The sequence below is a fragment of the Neomonachus schauinslandi genome, chromosome 6 (genome assembly GCF_002201575.2).
Source record: "Neomonachus schauinslandi chromosome 6, ASM220157v2, whole genome shotgun sequence".
NCBI lineage: Eukaryota > Metazoa > Chordata > Mammalia > Carnivora > Phocidae > Neomonachus > Neomonachus schauinslandi.
The window spans coordinates 100850292-100870060 of NC_058408.1; the positions used below are offsets into that span (position 1 = coordinate 100850292).

At 45.1% G+C, this 19769-nt stretch overlaps 1 protein-coding gene across 7 annotated transcripts in view; it reads right to left on the reverse strand.

The window, feature by feature from the left end:
* Positions 1–3470: 3470 nt before the first annotated feature.
* MICU1 (mitochondrial calcium uptake 1) overlaps positions 3471–19769 on the reverse strand; it is a 238907-nt gene continuing 222608 nt past the window's right edge. For all 7 annotated transcript variants that reach the window (XM_021699547.1, XM_021699544.1, XM_021699543.1 and 4 more), the window contains 2 exons: positions 8207–8296; positions 3471–4455 (listed from right to left, as the gene is read on the reverse strand). In XM_021699547.1, the coding sequence (XP_021555222.1) occupies positions 4295–4455; positions 8207–8296 (251 nt within the window). In that variant the 3' untranslated portion in view covers positions 3471–4294. The remainder of the gene's footprint in view (positions 4456–8206; positions 8297–19769) is intronic.

Genomic DNA, 19769 nt, shown 5'->3' on the forward strand with positions numbered 1-19769 from the left:
ATGCATTTTTAATCTTTTTTTTTTTTGGTGAAGATTGCCATATTAATTAATTCTTTGGTCACAAAATCACTCCCCAATCTGTGCTGGATACTCCTTAGAACTTCAGTTCCCAGAAACATGCTTTTTGGCCTTTGGACCTTTGCAAGTGCCGCAGCCTCTGCCTGGCCCCCCTCCCCCATCTTTAGCTCCTCCTCAACTCACAGACCTTAGTGTTTTGTTTTGTTTTGTTTTAACTTAAAAATAAATCACTTCCTTTGCAAGCCTGCCTTGAGCTCCCAAATCTGGACTGGGTGGCCCTTTTGCTTTACTAAGTGCTCTCATACCAGTGTGTACTTAACCTTATTGTTTCCTTTCTCTGGAACACAAACTCCTTGAAGACCTTGCTCAGTGCCTGGCACATAGCAGATGAGCAGTAAAGAGTTGTGGAATGAATAGAGCAACTCTCATTTGCTGGTAAAAATTCCCATTCTGGAGCCACAGGGAACAATCCACAAGCATTGCTCCTTTCCTCTTCTCAATTATAATCCTGTCCATACTGTCTCTCTTCATCGTTATGGTCCATCTCTGGCTGTTCATCCCACCCCACACCATGCCGCCCAGGTCCCTGGGCCGCCAAGGCTCAGGAGCAGGGCTGTGGCGAGGCTGGATTCAGGCAGCCTCCCCTTACCTGCTCCAGACCAGATTCCCTGCGCTGAGCCTTCTTGCCAGCAGGTGGCGCTTGAAGCCCGAAAGCTGAGCTCGTGCCTGTGGTCCCTCCTTCCTTTTCTAAGCTTCTCGGGGCATATAGCCTGGCTTGGGCTGTGCTAAGGCTTGGGGAGGATGCTCCAGCTGGGGGACCTGGCTCCTGGCTCCTATCCTGCTGTCCCTTTTTTCCTGTCTGGTCACAGCTGTGGCCTGGACTTCTCCTTTCTTAGACTCCAATTCAGTCCAAGTGCATATGCTTCAACCCGAGCTAAAATTAGGTGGGGCACTAAAAGCTATTAATATGATGATTTTTGGGTCGCCTGAGTGGCTCAGGTCATGATCCTGGGGTCCTGGGTTCGAGCCCTGCATCCGGCTCCCTGCTCTGCAGGACGCCTGCTTCTCCCTCTCCCACTCCCCCTGCTTGTGTTCCCTCTCTCGCTGTCTAAGAAAGAAACAAAGAAAAAAAATGATGATTTTTGAAGAGCATGCATGTCCTTAAACCCATTTTCCTTAGTAACTCTCTCTCCATATTCTCTCTGCTTATGCTTGTGGATGATGCTGAGCCCAGGGTCACAAGGAAGCCCACCAGCCTGGGTCCCCTCTGAGTTTCTTTCCCTCCCTGAAGCCTAAGCACTAGAACTGGAGCATTCTTTGTTGTTTTTTTTTAAAGAAATAAAAAACAGCAGCAAACATAAAGAATGGCTGTGGGTATGTGGGAGCAATTTATTGAAGCATTGCTAATATCACTGTACATTGTCCAAGAGTTATTTTAAAATTAGCTTTTGGTGGTGGACTGTTTCTTTGACCACATCACTGCTCTGGGTCTGAACTTTGGGGGTGACGATCTCACAAACATTACATCGATTACAGCAGTGTTGTTAGGGGTAGGCACATGATCCTTGGGAGGCACAGGAGGGGCTACTAGTCTTGTCAGGAAGATGATCCAGGTGGGCTTTTAAAGATTTGATTTATCTGACAGAGGGAGATACAGCGAGAGAGGGAACACGAGCAGGGGGAGTAGGAGAGGGAGAAGCAGGCTTCCCATGGAGCAGGGAGCCCGATGCGGGGCTCGATCCCAGGACCCCGGGATCATGACCTGAGCCGAAGGCAGATGCTTAATGACTGAGCCACCCAGGTGCCCCCAGGTGGGTTTTTAAAGGAGGGGACTGCTGGAGTGGAGGCTTGAAGGAAGAGGGGCGGATTATTCTATCTAGATAGAAGAAACAATTTGAATAAAAAGAGGAGCACAGGGCGCCTGGGTGGCTCAGTCGTTAAGCATCTGCCTTCTGCTCAGGTCATGGTCCCAGGGTCCTGGAATCGAGCCCCGCATCGGGCTCCCTGCTCAGTGGGAGGCCTGCTTCTCCCTCTCCCACTCTCCCTGCTGTATTCCCTCTCTCGCTGTGTTTCTGTCAAATAAATAAATTAAAAAAAAAAAAAGCACATATCGGCCTTTTGTATTCGCCAGTGCTCCCAGCCTATCCCAAGTGCTGCTTCGTGAAATCCTCTCAGCCTGCTCACATGACGCCTTGCTCAAGGACTTCTTTGGGGGACCCTGGCCTCTTCTGGGTGACTTAGCTGGTACCTCTCACCTGCATATTTAACCCTATTGTGCCAAAGTGTGGCCAGCCTGTCTTCTTGAGCACCTGGACCCCCTGTGCGTCCTCGGGCACTCCTAGTGGCTAAAGGAGCCCAGTTGGAATTCCATGTACCTGTAATAGGTGAGGGCCCTTGACAGTGGGTTTCAAGATGAGGGTAAGTTCTTTACCCTCCCCTGCTGTGCTCTCCCTTTCAGCTTCAGTGAACCCAGGCCAATCAGCAGATCTCTTCTTGCAGGGCAATGAATGCCCCATCAAAGCTGTGAATGGGACTTCTCTTTCAGGCTGGAGAAACAAGGATTGAGGGAAAGAGTGATTTGGGGATTCTGGGACAAATTTAAGAAGAGCCTCAGCCCCGGAGCGATGAGCAAGGCAATGGCTACACTTGGGTACCAGGAATTCATATCCCAAGACCGGGAAGAGTGGAAGGTAGATGAGGTAGTGAGGTAGATTGAGAAATAACCTAATCTGCTCCCAGACAGGAGGTTGGAAATAGGCTGTTAAATTGCTCTGGAGAAGATGCTGGGCTTGGTACTGTCACAGGTGCAGAGACCCAGGCCGCTGCTCTTATTTGGCAGATAAACACCCCCTACCGACTTCCAGGCCTCGCAGAGAGCACTAGGGTTTTGGTGCGGCGGTTCTATTACATTGGACTTGAGACACTCTCACGCCAGGGAGCATTACCTGGAGGTTCTGGAGGCTGCAGGAATTCTGGAGGAGAACCGAAGGAGAGGCTTTTGGACCTAGAAGAAACCTGAGAGCCCATTAAGCTCAACCCTGACATTTTACAGTTAAGGACACAGATGGGAAATGACTTGCTTGTTCAAGGCCACACTGAGTCAGAGTGGAGTCCATATAAGACACTGGGTTCTGCGGTTCTTACATTGAGGTCTGCCACACCCAATGATTTCTCATACACTCTCCCACCCCATCTCTGTTCCTAATCGTGGGGTCTGAGTTATCAAGGACTATGCACCTGGCCTAAGATGAAATGCCATCCAAACTGTGGGGACGATGCCACCATTAACCTCCCAATGCCCTCACTTTTTGTGTCTAAAGTTGCCTTTCAACAGGGAGAACCAGACTGTGGTAGAAAGAAAACAGGTCTGCTGCTAGCCTGATCTCAAACCCAGTGGAGAAATGAAAAGTACCCCAGAGGATCCTAAAAGACACAAGAGCCTTTGGTGGGGTGGGGGAGAATTTATTGCAAACTGTTATAATTAAAGTGATATTTTACAAGTGTTTAAGACAGAGGGCAGACAGGCTGTGAGCCAGGCCTCCGCTTCAGAGACGCACTCCTGGAGGGAAATGGCCCTTGCAGGGAACTCGGGACTCAATCACTACTGCCCATTAGGCACCGAGTCGCGGCGGAGTCCTCTGAGGGAGCCGGAAAACAGGTGCTCGAAATTCCAAATCTTGCTCCACCCCCGCCGTGCACATCACCTTCCCGGGGCAGGCCTCAGAGCCACCCTGGGGACCGACATGGATCCGTTCTCTGGCCCAGGCTTCCCGCCAGCTCAGGCTGCCCGGCTCTTCCTCATGACCATTCATCACAGCCTTCCTTCTGCCTTTGAGACGTCTTCCCAACTTGTGGCTTAAAAACACCAGCGGGAGGAAAAGCAAGGAATGTTCTTAATGTAAGTCCACAGCCAAAATGACTCGAGAACTGGGTGTTTCCCGGGGTGGGCAGGCATGTGGATGGTTCCCTGCGTTCTTTATCCATAGGGTTGCTTGAAGTAGCATAGAGCTGATGAAGGTGCCAGAAGTCTGACCTCTTAGGACTCGTTCATGTTTCTGAGAACCTATGGGGATGATCACTGGGCAGAAGCAGAGCCTCGCAGAAATGCTGAGCCAGGGGAAGGGCGGAGAGGGGAAACTGGGTGAATCCTGAGATCATTCCCAAAAGGAAGGGAGCACTACTTTCAGAAGCAGCAGCCGGAAGGGTTGTGCCAAGGCTCTGCTCGAGGGGTCAGGGTGCTTCGGGTGGAGGAGGAGGTCCCTCTTGCAGTTCTGGGTTACTGTTTAGGCAAAGCGAAGTCCCAGGCAGTTTCCTGCGCACATTTCCACATGGCCTGCATGAGGCGGGTGAAGCCCATGTCTTTGGGCTTCTCGAGGCCTCTCATCAGCCGCTGCTTCATGATGGAAACAAACTCCTTATTGCTCAGCTCCCCATTGCCTAGAGGAAGAGACAAACACAAGAGGGATAAGTGGAGTTAGGAAGTGCACACACGGGCGGGGTCGTGAACAGAAGAGGCGGGCAGGAGACAGGTCCCCAAGGCTCTTGTATTTTCATTAAAGGGCTTGTGCTTTCTCTGCTAGGCAGTAGAGCACCAGGAAAGGACTAGAAGTGAGTAAGTGAGATGGAGTTAGATTTCCATTTTGGATGGATTTCTCTGGCTGGATGTATGGGGCTGGGACTGGAGAGCAGCAGTAGGGAGTCAGTGAGGAAGGCCGCTGCAATAGTCCAGGTGAGAGACGGAGGGGGCAGTTCATGGTAAAAACCAAAGTCAAAATCTGGCTTTGGGTGAAGCCCATTCCACCCTCTTCAGCGACAGACTCTCAGGTCTGGAGAGGAACCTGGACAGCATCTGGTTTAACCAAAGGTCAACCTCTCAAGCCACACAGAACAGTAACCACTTCAACAGTAGAGGGTAGTTACCCTTTGACTACATACATGCCCAGGAGTAAATGTCTGCTGATTAAAAGAATGGCAGCTGTTACTGGTGGTGATAAGACAACAGGAAACCATAAAACAGACTTTTACTAACGGTTGGTCTGGGAAGAGAGTGGAAAGAAGGAACACAGGGTTTACTTTTGTAGACAGTACCTGAAAACCTAAACTGGCCCTTGTTTTCTGGCTGAAGGGAACACGGACAGCCTCAGAGATACCCACAGCAAGATCAAACAAGCAAACCCAGGGAGACCTGATCTGTGTCATTCGAAGTCAAGAGAGGGACTGCCCTTGGGAGAGGAAGTGGCTGGAAGGCAGCACCAGGGGGCTCTGTGGTCCTGCTAATGTGATGTTTCTGGATAATGCTGGTTACACAGGTGTGTTCAGTTTTTAAAAATTTAGCAAGCTGTATACTTATGATATTTGCACTTTTCTGTATGTATACTTCAATATAAAGAGTTAAAAAGTAACCTGGCTGGCTGAAAAGTAATCAGTAATATGGCTTATTAAGAATGTAATTAAAAGGGCGCCTGGGTGGCTCAGGTCATGATCCCAGGGTCCTGGGATGGAGCCCCGCTTCGGGCTCCCTGCTCTGCGGGGGGCCTGCTTCTCCCTCTCCCACTCCCCTTGCTTGTGTTCCCTCTCTCGCTCTCTCTCTCTGTCAAATAAATAAATAAAATCTTAAAAAAAAAAGATTATAATTAAAAGAATAAAAAAGGTCTAAATGAGATTCTTAATATTTTTATAAAGAGAGGCTTAAGATGAAAAAATCTGAGGTAATTTAGGCTGCCGGGGGATTTGCTTCCTGCTTCCCTGAGGCCAGAGCTGATCAATGTGAATGGCTTCTGTTACTTATGAAGCAGGTATATGACTGAATGTCATCTGTGTGCACATGTGATCTGTGAGTGCAACTCTAAATTCTGAGGTGAACAAGTCTGAAAAGTCAATGTCCTTTGGGATTTTGACCTAAAATCTAGTGCTGGTAGAAATAACAATGGCTTTTTAACTTAATATGTACTTCCTTTTTCTGTAGAGTAAGAAAATAAGCCCCAGAGATGTTAAATGATTTTTTTAAAGGTGATTCAAATAGATATTGACAGAATCTCCTAAAAGGCTGGAAAATCAAATTTCATTTCTCAGGCCCTCCTAGAAGAGGGGAGCTGTGAGCTGTTTTTAATTTTAATTAATTTAAATGTAATAGCCACACGAAACTAGTAGAATATCATATTGGACAGGGTAGCACTAGAGAATAACCCACCCCTACCTGAGGGTGAGGCCATCTTCTTGTCCTAACCCTGGAGTTTTCTTTCACTCAGACCTTGGTTATGGGTGCAGGTGGGAGGTTTAAATAACTCAAGTTCAACTAGATAACTTCAATAACTTAAGTTAGTGAACACCTGTTATGCGCAAAGTAGTACCCGAGATCCTATGAAAGGGTCCAAAGGTGAACAAAGGACTTGCTACTACCCTTAAAAAGCTCACCATTTATTTATAGCACCATTATTTACAATAGCCAAGATATGGAAGCAGCCCAAGTGTCCACCAACTGCTGAATGGATAAAGATGTGCTTTGTATGTATATGTACACACACACACACACATACAGGAATATTATTCAGCCATAAAAAGAATGAAATCTTGCCATTTGTAATGTCATGGATGGAGCTAGAGTGTATAATGCTAAGCAAAATCAATCAGAGAAAGACCAGTACTATATGATTTCACTCATGTGGAATTTAAGAAACAAAATAAGCAAAAGGAAAAAAATTAAGAGAGATAAAGAAACGGACTCTTTTTTTTTTTAAATTTTATTTATTTATTTGAGGGAGAGAATGAGAGACAGAGAGCACGAGAGGGAAGAGGGTCAGAGGGAGAAGCAGACCCTCCGCTGAGCAGGGAGCCCGACGCGGGACTTGATCCCAGGACTCCAGGATCATGACCTGAGCCGAAGGCAGTCGCTTAACCAACTGAGCCACCCAGGCGCCCGAAACAGACTCTTAACTACAGAAAACTGATGGTTACCAGAGGGGAGTTGAGTGGAGGGGGATGGGTGAAATAGGTGATGGGGATTAAGGAGTGCACTTGTCATGATGAGCACCGGGTGATGTATGGAAAATTGTTGAATCACTATATTGTACACCTGAAACTAATATAACACTGGAATTAAAGTAAACACTTTTTTAAAAAGCTCACAATTTAATAGGGAAGTTATTAGGTCACATACACAGAGATAGAGTACAACACGTAGTAATGAAGACAAACTGAAACAAGTTAAGGAATGAAAAAGCCAGAGTGACTCATTATTACGCTGGGACCAGAACAGAGGTTTCACCGAGGCAGGAACTTTTGACCTGGTTCCTGGATTCCATTAGCCTCGCTTCCTAGAGGAAGATGAGCAATGAATTCTGGCTGGGAAACAAGCAGGGGAGGGAACAGAAAATAGAGGGAGGCGGCCAGCTTGGATTCAGATCCTAGCTATGCTATCTACCACTACCTGTGTGCTCCTGGGAAAATGACTTCACCTGAGTCTCAGCGTCCTTATCTGGAAAATGTGGTGCAAAACAGTTCCTCCGTCAGAGGGTTACCTGAGCAGCTTAGCACAATGCCTGGGTCTTAGTAAGCACTGAGAAAAAGCATAAGTCTCTGTGGTGAGTATTAGTAGTTGTACTATGTCAGGCGACAGAGCTGAGAACTCATGACAGCTGATGAACCAGGACTTCTCACATGGGCTAACCTCCAGAGTGGTCACAGACACAACAGACCACTGCGAGCTGGGAGGCAGAAATGTGAATGACCGCAATGTGCTTTGGGAGGGGGAGAGATCAGGACCACCTTCTTTCTAGACACAGTCAGATAATCACATGCTCCTAGTCTATGAAGCAGCAAGTTGGGTCTAATATTCTTGTTTCCTTTTTTTTGGAGCTTTTATATTTGAGTTTATTTACCTTTTAAAAACACTGCCAGAGTTGAATCGTTTCCTTTTTTAAGATTCTTATGGTTATACATTCATGTAGAAGGATTTGGAACTAGACAAATTGGAATTACAAGAAGAAATGGAAAACACAAACCAGGACCGGGGGTTCTGGTTCTCAGTGTCATGGCGCTGATGGCTGAGCTACCGCTGTGGGAGAGGGGTAAGGTGAAGAGGTTCAGGCTAGCGCACTGGGGCGGTCTGCAAGCCTCCAGTATCAACTGTGGCCACTTCCAGGACAGTCAGGCTCAGTTTTCCCGCCGGACTCGAGAGGGCCCCACTCACCATCACAGTCGAAGAGCGCAAATACCACATCACACACGTGGTCCGAGAGTTCCACTTTGGCCACGGTCCTGGCCACCTGCTGCATGGTCACTGGAAGAAGAAAGAAAGACGCTGAATTAGCACAGCAGAGGGACATTCAGTTTTCTCTGAATGGGTGGGATAAAACTACTCAGTCATAATAAAGTTTTCAGAAAGTGAGAGTTTGGTTTTTTAACCCACAACACCCTTTTCCTTTTCACCTCAGGTTCCATTCTTTTCTACTGCTGCTACATTTTAGGAGGTATATACAGTTAAGTAAGAATGCCTGGTATTAAGTTCATAGAGACAGAAAGTAGATGAGCGGTTACCAGGGGCTGGGGGTATGGCGAATGGGAAGTTAGTGGTCAGTGGATACAGATTTTCTGCTTGGGGTGATGGACACATTTTGGAAGTAGTGGTGATGGATGTACCACAGTGTGAATGTAATTAATGCTGATACTTGTACACTTCAAAATGGTTTAATTGGCATCTTTATGTTAATATATATTTTTACCACAGTAAAAATTAAAAAAAAATTTTTTTTAAGATTCATCCATTTATTTTAGAGAGAAGGAGAGAGAGTGTGAGTATGTGTGGGGAGGGGCAGGGGGAGACGGAAAGGGAGAGAGAATTTCCAGTCGACTCCTGGCTGAGCCTGGGAGCCTGACTGGGCTCGACCCCACCACCCTGAGATCATGACCCGAGCCAAAACCAAGAGTTGGAGGCTTAACCCACAGAGCCAGCCAGGTGCCCCCTACCACAGTAAAAATTTAAAAGGTGAAACCCCACATAATATTTAAGGATGGGAATCTTTTTTTTTTTAAGATTTTATTTATTTGACAGAGACACAGCGAGAGAGGGAACACAAGCAGGGGAGCGGGAGAGGGAGAAGCAGGCTTCCCGAGGAGCAGGGAGCCCAGTGCGGGGCTGGAGCCCAATGCGGGGCTCGATCCCAGGACCCCGGGATCATGACCTGAGCTGAAGGCAGACGCTTAACGACTGAGCCACCTGGGGCGCCCCAAAGATGGGATTCTAATGGTCTAGAGCATGCATTGGTGGCTTTCCCAATAAATTATCACCAGAAGAGTGATAACAGAAGAGTGAAAAAAACAACTAAGAACACCTGATATTACAATAGTCTCCATCTTGGCATTTCCCTCCCGCAGGATAAAATATGATAATAAAAAGTCAAGGAAATAAGCAGGCAGCAGAAGAATGGGAGGTGAGGAATGAGGAGGCCTGTGGCAGGTCACCAGAGCGGCACCGTTCCGCTGCTGAGTGCGGGCTGAGCACCTGCATGGATGAGCTCCTTGCCCTTCCTCCCGACCGGCTTCCCACCTGCCGCTCTGTCTTTTCCAACTGTGCCCCCTGGGGTAACCGTGGCCCCCATCTCACTAGTTCAGTGGCTGCAGCCTTTTTTTTCTTCTTCCAGACTTCCAAATCTCTCCTCTCTTACCATTTTTTCTTCATCTGACACTTACTGTTAAACACTGGCACTCATGTGAGAATTGGGTTTCTCATGAAAAACAAGCCAGGAAGGGTTAGGCCATTTCCATCGCCTATCTAGGGCCACGTAAAAATTATGTGATTGCTTACAGACACACTCTTAAGTGAGGTGAACCTCGGAGGAAGGAAAAGGATTGATTTTTACTTATCAATCACCTAGCAATGAAGTGTTCTAAATATCGGATTAGATTCATCCAGAAGCAGTGTGAACTTGAATTAGAGTCAGTGTGCCTTCTCTGCTGATTTCATTCCTATAATTTCAGTTCTTTCCTGTCATTTTCTTCTGCATTCGACCTTTCACTTGGCCTCTGTCACCTCCGTTTATTCACCATAGTGCCCCCAAGGTCAGCAGATACAAATACCAGAGCAAGGCAGAGGTGCAAGGGACGCAGGAGAGAAGCTGCTTGGGGTCCCCAGACGTGAGTTCTGGTTCCGGCTCCACCACCCACTTGCTGTGTGACCCTGATGAAGTCGCTTGATCTCTTTAAGTTTTTCATATTCACATGAGGGGATCCACAAGATAACTGCCGAGGTTACCTTAGTTCTGCAAAGAAGAGTTGGTGTTTTCTAGAATCTGAGGGTGGAGGTATACAGAGATAGCTGAGGATCAGTGTGATGAAGGGTAGAGGAAAGTTGTATTGGCCACATGCTAGGCTATGCCTTGGTGTTCACAGCCTCTGGCTTGAGGGGGACGGCTGCCCAGGAGGGCAGGAAGAGCCAGTTTTCTCATCCCGCACCCAGGATGTGAGTTAGGGTGATGGAGACATCAACGTCCCTTGGACCTTTTAAGACTTAAGCAGAAGATATTATTTCAGTGGATGTTCATGAGATGTGGTTAATTGCTGACAGGGGAGTTGAAGAATCTGCATGACTGTAGAAGTTCTAGGGTTTAAAAAAACTTCGCCTCGTAGGTCTAGACACGTGATTTTCTCTGCTGGTCCAGGAAGAATTGATTCCTGCTAACTAAACTGCCCGGGGAAGGAACAGAAATCAGCAGGCCAATTTACAACAAGAATAGTAACTGTTAAGAGAACTAAAATGATAACAGCTGGTTATTATACTTCTCAGTTGGAAAATCTACTAAGGAAATTCAGTTCACCTCAGAAGATTGCTCAGTGCAAACAGAATCAGATTAGAAGAAACTGGATGCTCTCAAACTGTAAGAGAATTACCCTTTGCAGTCACAGAAATAATGCTGTGAGAAATGGATTAAAACCTGTTTTGTATTAAACAGGAACACTTTGTTATTAGCCATTTCTTTTTCTGCATTTCACATCAATCTCACACTTCCATCATAACTGGTAACTGGCCTCTTTTCTCTTTCCCAGTTCCTTCCATTTTCTCAGGGCAGACTGCCTATTGCTGCTGATTCCTCTTGATATTCCAAGTGCCCATCCTTCGCCCCAAGAAGACGGGCCCTTTCCTCTAAATAATCCCTTAACTAAATAATATCCAAGGATGTCAGTGAGAGCTCTTGACAATTTTTAGTGAAAAGCTCATTAAAGTGGTACTTAGTGGTTATAGAATAAGGGACCTCTGGAGGCCACCAGCAGGAATGCCTCATTACAAATGCCATCTCTTGACAGAATAATTACAGATTCCATTCCATTTCATTTGGAGAGGGTTCTGACACCATTTGTACTATAGGGGGAAAAACGAGGGCTGCTGAGTCATTGTAACGCAAACCACTGGGATGTTACCAGCCAGCGAACAGCCTAGCTGGGGTGCCCTTTCCCTGTCCAAGATCCTCAGGTCCCCAGGGTATGAATCAGAGCAGTGGAGGAAATATTTCACTAACTGGTGAGCTGTCAAACTGTGAGCTCTTGGGACAAGCAGGATGACAGCAGATTACAAGCCACATGCTTGACAGTTGGTCCTGAGAGTTGGCTCATTCACATTTGCTTCCACATTCCTGAATCAGAAAGTCATAATTAAATCACAGCAAGCAGAACACCGACCCCCCACTCCCCCACCACTGCCCTGTCCAGGTCTTGACCTCCCCATGTAGACCAGGTATTGGTACTGGAATCTGGGTCTCTCTCATTTGAGGATGCTGATTGATGGCTGGGATTCTAGTTTCTAATCTGAAAGATGTTTACCTGGAGCATGAAGTCACCCTGGAGAAGGTCCAGGTTCCCCAAGGCCTATGTATTTCTTTGGTACAAATGTGGTGTGGCTGCCTGAACAACAGATGGACATGAGATCGGGTGATTTCTACTAGATTAGGATAGGGGAGAATTTGTAGAAGCGGGCTCAGTTGGCTCTTAAAAATGGGGTACCATTCAACCTGAGTCACGCCAGGTCCCCAGTTTACTCTCTGGCATGATCCATAACTGGAGAATTCAACAGTAGAAAGAACATATGCTGAGTTTGTCAGAAGCTACGTTACATAAAATTATTTATCACAGTGGTCAAACAGAAGAAGGGAGAGTCCTGGAGGGATAAGAGCCCAGATACCCACTTGGAATCCCTTAGAGGCCCTTAGAACTAGAAGGGATCTCAGAGATAAGTGTGAAATCCAGAGAAGTTAGTATCCTGCCCAGGGTCACACAGCTAGGCAGCAGGGCTGGGTCTAGAATCTACGTCTCCCGACTTCTGGCCCAAGGATCTTTTCCCTATGCATGCTGGGGCTCCTTGAACCCTTATATGGACAATACTAGTTCCCCCATGAATGTGTCCGTGAAAGGAAAGCCAAATCAGGGAGTACTCCATGCTAGTGGGCAGGGATGAATAACTGAATAGCTGGAGGCTGCCAGGAGTCAGCATTATAGTTTGATCACAGATCTGATCGCCCTATATGTTGGAAGACATTAGCATTCCCTTGGGAATACTGACAATTTCGGGGACAACATAAAAGGTTTATTAAACTGCAACCCAATGAAAAACATGTGAAACAGAGGCGGCCCTAGGAGCTCTTCCCCCGCAGTTGCCTCTGATGCCCAGAGACAGCTCCAAAGAGTGGGCGTGACCCAGTTAGGAGCTGCCTGTCTCTTCCTAATTGCAAAGGTGTTTGGAAAAGTGATATGCCAAGTTGGGCTGACGGTCTCCAGCTGCGTGGCCATGTGAATCCTGTCTTCCTGGACCGCAGCAGGGAAAATGAAAAGCTGGCTTGTGACTGCCAAGGTTAAGGGAGGGGAGACATTTCTGCTTCAGCCCTGGAAAGGCTTATGATACAGATGTCTTAGTTTCCTAAGTCCATCCCTAGATGGCTTTGGGGGTGGGGTGGGGTGGGGTGGGGGAGAGGGGGAAGGATTTTCCTTTGGAGAGCACTTGTCCTTTCTTTTGTATCTTCTTCCAAGGTACTTTGGCTAATACAACACACGCATTCCAACCTGATTCTGGGGGTCGGGGGAGGCAGGAAGGAAAGCATTCAAGGGAACTAGCAATTTAAGGAGCCAAGAGCAATGCAGTATACTAATAACGAAAATGATAAAAATTCTTTGTTCTGCCTGGTGCTTTTAAGCTGCAGGCGGGTGGCCCCCCACTCTGTGCCCTCAGGCTGCCCACTCATCAGAGGTGATGCTGGTGGTCCTGGCTCCTAAGTACCAGTACATTCCACAGAGAAAACCTGCAGTCAGGTTTCCTGAACCTCAGAGCATCACCCCAGATGACTGCTTCAATGGGCTTACAGGCTTAATCTAGTACAAACTGGGGGCGCCTGGGTGGCTCAGTTGTTAAGCGTCTGCCTTCGGCTCAGGTCCTGATCCCAGGGTCCTGAGATCGAGCCCCGCATCGGGCTCCCTGCTCAGCGGAAAGCCTGCTTCTCCCTCTCCCACTTCCCCTGCTTGTGTTCCCGCTCTCGCTGTGTCTCTCTCTGTCAAATAAATAAAATCTTTTTTTGGCTTATAAATAAAATCTTAAAAAAAAATCTAGTACAAACTGATTTACAGTAAGGTTTATTGCCGTTATCCATTATTATATCTGGCTTCATCAAAAATCCTCATCATATTCTGTTCACAAAAGGCAAACATTTCTACCAGCACCATTAGGCAGTGATTTCAGCTGACACACCCAAAGAATGATCAGTTTAGTGGGGGAGACCATATATATCATTAAGATTGAGAAATACATAGGAGAAATATCAGACATTATTAGACACATAAGGGTTACAGTGGAATAGTGTGTATTAGGGAGGAGGTACATTTTGGATCTGAATTCTAAAGGACAGAAGAGACGACTGCTCCAGATCTGTGCATGTACGGCAGTGGGTGATGTGGGGTGGGGGGCGGAGGAGTCCTGAAAGCCGGAAAGGATGCTAACGCCTGGCTAGGGAGCTAGAACAGAAGGTGGAGGGGTGGGTGGGTGGGGAGAGCCTCAGGATGGACATTACAGCACGCCAGTCAAGGCCCTTTGCAAGGAAACCTTTATAACAAAGCCAGCTCTTATGTGGAGACCAATTTCCCCTATTCACTTGTTCTTGCCTCCTTGGCTCTTTAAATTCGCAGTATTTTTATTTGAAAAGGCTGTTTTCCATTAGGTAATATATTCACCTGTTTGAAAATTCAAATGGTACAAAAGGCTGAAGTATCCTTCCCGACCTTATCCCCCAGTCACCTAGTTGTCCGGAGGCAACCAGTATCTCCAGTTTCTCCAGAAATATGGATATAAAATCAAATTTTCATTCTTCATTTCTTCCCACAAAAATGGTAGTATATGGGTTTTTGCTAAATATATGGGTTTTGCTTTACTCATTTAACAACATATCTTAGAATTCCATACCTGTACAAAAACAGTTCTTTTTTAACAGCTGCATACTATTCCACTGGCAGGATATATATCATTTATTTAACCAGTTCCTAATTTATCCAACCTCAATCTTGAGGAGGAAGTACCTTTTATTGCCCCTTCCCTTACAACATTACTTCCTTGGTGGCCTGGTTCAACAGAACTTGAATCTCTGATAGCTAAGGGGAGAGCAAATGATATATTTAAAATTTGACTTGATGAAATAACGTAAAAGGCTAAATATTCTTCACCTTTACAAGTGTCTCATCAAAGCTTCAGAGGCTTCTAAGGGTAGTAAACCTTGAAGTAACAGGGCTTGCAATAATTATTAATCTCTATACTTCCCCAGTTGGTGGAATTCCTTTCTGATCCTTTGCTCAGTGGGATGGAATGTTGGCTAATTTTGTCCTTATGTATCCATTTATGTGGATTTGGGGCAGTTTATCCTACCTCCCACCCTCCTCTCTCTCCCACTGGTAATCATGAATCTCCAAAGCAGCTCTCTCCCTCCTTGGGGCACTTATATAATTTTACTAAATCATAATATAGTCAAAGTAATGTAGTTAAGTCAGAATCAACCTTTAGAATTGCTTTTTTTTTTTAAAGATTTTATTTATTTGACAGAGAGAGAGTGAGAGCAGGAACACAAGCAGGGGGAGTGGGAGAGGAAGAAGCAGGCTTCTCACCAAGCAGGGAGCCCGATGCGGGACTCAATCCCAGAACCCTGGGATCACGACCTGAGCCGAAGGCAGACGCTTAATGACTGAGCCACCCAGGCGCCCCTAGAATTGCTAAGCGACTTTAAATTTGGGAAAATAAACGAGGTCTCTGCAGAGAAACTGCCTCATAAAGCAAACATTTCTTTCAGAATTTGAGCTTCCTTGACTTCATCATGAATCATTTTAAACATTGATGACTTTGTCTTAAATGAATGGAATCCTGGCCAACACTCCTCTTCACATATAAATGTTTTTACAAAATGCAATGATGAACTGAAGCACAGGGGCTTGCCTCCCACAAACTTTAAAAGAATTTATAAAATAGGAGCTTTCCCCCCATATAACCTGTTCCCCACACATCTTTGTGACATTTCTACTCCTGCCTTCATGCTATGGCTGTCTGGGGGATGCTCTCTCATACATTTTTGCTGTGAACTTTTCCTATTTCTGCTTTCACATATAAGCACTGAATCCCTTATATAATTCCCTAGGTTCTTCTAGCAGCAGTGGTTGCCATGAGCCAAAGAAAACAATGGTGTGGAAGTCAGCGAACCTAAATCTCTGGTCTCAGTTTGTGGCACACTACTGTGATTTGAGCAAGTCATTTCCTTCATGTGTAAGTGAAGAGGTTAAAAACAATAAAGTAAGGGTTTAAATAAAATTATTTCCAAGCTCCCTTCTCACACTAAAATTTTATGGCTGCCATGTTACTTTTTAGATGACAGTTAAAATGTCCATATCTTCAGAGGTCTTCAAAGAATAAATGTAAAGGTTCGTGAATTTCTGGAATTATGGCTGGTGTGGCGGGCAGAATTCTGAGATGTTCCCCAACATTCCCATCCTCTGGTATATGTGTGTATATATATATATCTATATCCCCTCTATAATCTCCTCTCCTTGAGTACAGGTAGGACCTGTGAATATAATGGGATATCACTTCTGTGATTAGGTCACTTTATATGAAAACGGTAATGGGATAGTCACTCCCATGAGTACAATTATATAATAAAAGAATGCAACTCAGCACACTGGGGAAAAAGAGTCTCCTGCTGGCTGTGAAGAAGTGAGCTGCCATGTTGGGAGGGGGCCCTGCTGAGAGTGATCCCTGGCCGGCAGCCAGCAAGGAAAAGTCCTACAACTGAAAGGAAATGAATTCTGCCAGGAACCTAAATGAGCCTGGAAGAGGACCCTGAACTGCAGATGAGGATGCAGCCCTTCTGACACTTGTTATACTTTAAACCTTGTTATGACCTGAGCAGAGAAGGGACACAGAGACGGTCGACTGTCTGCTTTTGGCTCAGGTCATGATTCCAGGGTCCTCGGGTTTGAGCCCCATGTTGGGCCAGCAGGGAGCCTGCTTTGCCCTCTGTTCCTCCCCCTGCTCACGCTCTCTCTCTCTCTCTCAAATAAATAAATAAAACCTTAGGAAAAAAAAAAAAAGACTGAGCAGAGAAGCCAGTTATGCTGTGCCCGGATTCAAAGAAACTGAGCTAACAGGTGTTTTAAGCTGATGAATTTGTAGTCATTTGTTATGCAGCAAGAAAGCTAAGTGGAGAAGGTATTTAATGGTTGGGAATGTCCTTCTGAGGTTCCTGAAATCATACTTCATATACAGCTGCACTCATTTTAGGTACATTTTCCAGAACTGTCGATCTTCTGCAACTCCTATACCAAACTCCACAAATGAGTTCTTTAGATACACTGGCCAAAGTCTAATTAAGTTTTAAATTTCTTAACAAGAAAATAAATTAAATCTGCCGCCCTACCTTTGGGAATTCAACAGCGCTGCTCTGATTGCAAATGTATCTGATAATTATAAGTTAGTTCATTTTCACACAAATTTGGATGTAACTTTAGGCTATAACATGTCCCTTAAAACATTACTACATTCAGTAAAAAAGCTGATTTAATTATAGTCCTAGAATTTCAAATCTGGAAGAACCTTTGGAGATATTTAATATCACTCAAACCTGAGGGTCAGAGAAGTTGTGACTTGCCCATGGTGTCAAGAAAACTAATGACTTGGGAAGGTGACATAGTTGTATCATTCTCCCCCTCACACTAGGCTTTTATTAGAGCATTTCACCATCCATTCCAGGATCTGACCATGTCTAGAATTAATTCACTCATTTAGTCAACATTAGATGAACATCTACTATATATAAAGAATTGTTCTATGACCAGAGTAGGACACAAAGATGTGGAAAACGTGGTTCATGTCCTCAAGAGTTTATGGTGTAGTGAAAACTCTCCCTTGAATGCTGAGGATACTAGAGATGTTAACAGGGGTTAGATATTCCTAGAAAGAGTGAACTTAAATAAGGATAATGCCTTCTGAAAGCAATGATCTCAAGAATTTTTGGATGAATGATGAAACTATGGAGAAGCTCGAAGCTCCAATCCTCCTCATTAATAAGTGCAAACAACTTACAACTTCTAAACTGATCTGAAGCTCAAAAACGACTGAAAAAGGGGCGCCTGGGTGGCTCAGTCATTAAGCGTCTGCCTTCGGCTCAGGTCATGATCCCAGGGTCCTGGGATCGAGCCCCGCATCGGGCTCCCTGCTCAGCGGGAAAGCCTGCTTCTCCCTCTCCCTCTCCCACTCCCCCTTCTTGTGCTCTCTTTCTCGCTGTGTCTTTCTCTGTCAAATAAATAAAATCTTAAAAAAAAAAAATGACTGAAAAAAAGCAGTAGATACTACTTCCTAAGAGAACAAAAGTAAGCCCCATGAGGTCCTCGAGTAATCTTTTTACTTTTGTTTAATAACTTTTTGCTAAGTTCTCATATTGGGAAAGCTTGTTTCCAGTCTATAAGCTCCTTAATAAGATAATCGGGCAGAGGAAAGACAGTATCTAGGGGCTGAAAACCAGAATAGGCATCTGGGTATAGTTATACTTTCCATCTGGTATATTAATATAGTATTCTCTCATGAATTGTCATAATAACCCTGAAGCAATATTCTATTATCACATTCTACATATCAGCAAACTGAGGCTTTGAGAACTTAAGTAATTTGTTCAAGGCCACAAAGCTAGTGAGTAGCAGGGACTCAAACTCAGATTTGAGTTTGAAACCAAAATTTATACTTACAAATTTCGTGCATACAATTAACTCTCAATAAATGCTAGATGTTAGGACAGTATTAAAAGTGTAACAAAGCATTGCCACACCAATGAGTAGACGTGGTGAAGAACATCTTGATTATTAGACTCTGAGAGGTCCACATCTGTACATCCTATGTTTCAATGTTGAGAAATGGACTGTTTAGTATATACACATGTCTTTTTCTGTTCTGTGGTATCCTTTAAAGGGATACCAACTTTTCTTGTTAAGTGACCTTACTTAAGTGACTTTAGGCTTCTGTGTATTGGTTTCTTCACAAAGAGTAGTATGATTAGGAAGGTGAAGAACACAGATCTGCCTACTAAGACGTTCCTGTGTGGGATAAGAAGCTAGATTAGATAACAACTCTGAGTCACTATAAGGTATGCACTATAGATGTCAGAATGTGTCTGTAGAACCTGGTCCTGAACAGAAGAGACAACTGTATGGGGAAAATGTCATGTCATAGTTCATATTCAAGAGAAGGGCACTAACTCCAAAACACCATAGTTTACTAAAAGGCCTTTATTCTCACCCTAAGAATGGTCTATTCTTAGCCAAAGGGAACTGGAAAGAAATAGCCTAGAGCCTGTCTTTCTTAAGCTACTGAAAAGGATGGTTCAAAATGGCGAACCTTCATTGCCTTCAGGATTGTGTTTCAGCAAAGATTTTCAAATTCCAGGGGCATTTTGGGAAGTACTGAGAGGCAACATGACGGTGTGGAAGGAATATGCATACTTTGGGATTAGAGAGGCTTGAGCTTGAATCATGGTTCTACCTGCTTAGCTGGGTAACTATGAGTAAGCTGCTTTATTTTATATTTCCTTGTCCACCAAATGGGGGATAATACCAACTACTTTTCAGGTTTCAAGGATTAAGAGAGATAATGTCCATGAAGCACTCAGAGTTATGCTTGGCATACAGAAGTTGCTATGAAATGACAGTCGCTATTAGTGTCCCAGATGTGCGATGGCCTCACAGTCCTCCAGATGACACTGCTAAGGGTCATTCTTAGGTCTCAGCAGAGGGTGGCAGTTTGTCTGTTAAAGGTAATTGTCCAGGATACAGCAGTTGGTTGTGTGTTAGAATTTACTCCATTACTAATTTCTAACTTCCCCAACAACCCAGTAGGGACCTAAATACCAAAAGACTAAGGCCCCTTTACTCATTCAAAATAAGAGACTCAAAGAATTTCAAAGCCACAAGGATTCTTAAAGGTCATCTATGCCATCCAGGTCACTTCAGAAATAAAGGCAACAGAGACCATTTGATATGACTGATATTTTAGGAAAAACACCTGGGGGTATAACAAGAGTATCCTGCAGGAGTTTCGGCACAGGCTTTACTAGTTACTCTCTTGGCTTGTCAGACAAGGTAAACTGTGTGTATAGAATGACTATAAAAAATTAAGGACACCCATGTCATAAATTACGATTTACAATCTAAGCAGGCTTGTGCTGGGACATGAGTATTAAAGGCCATGGACTATATTT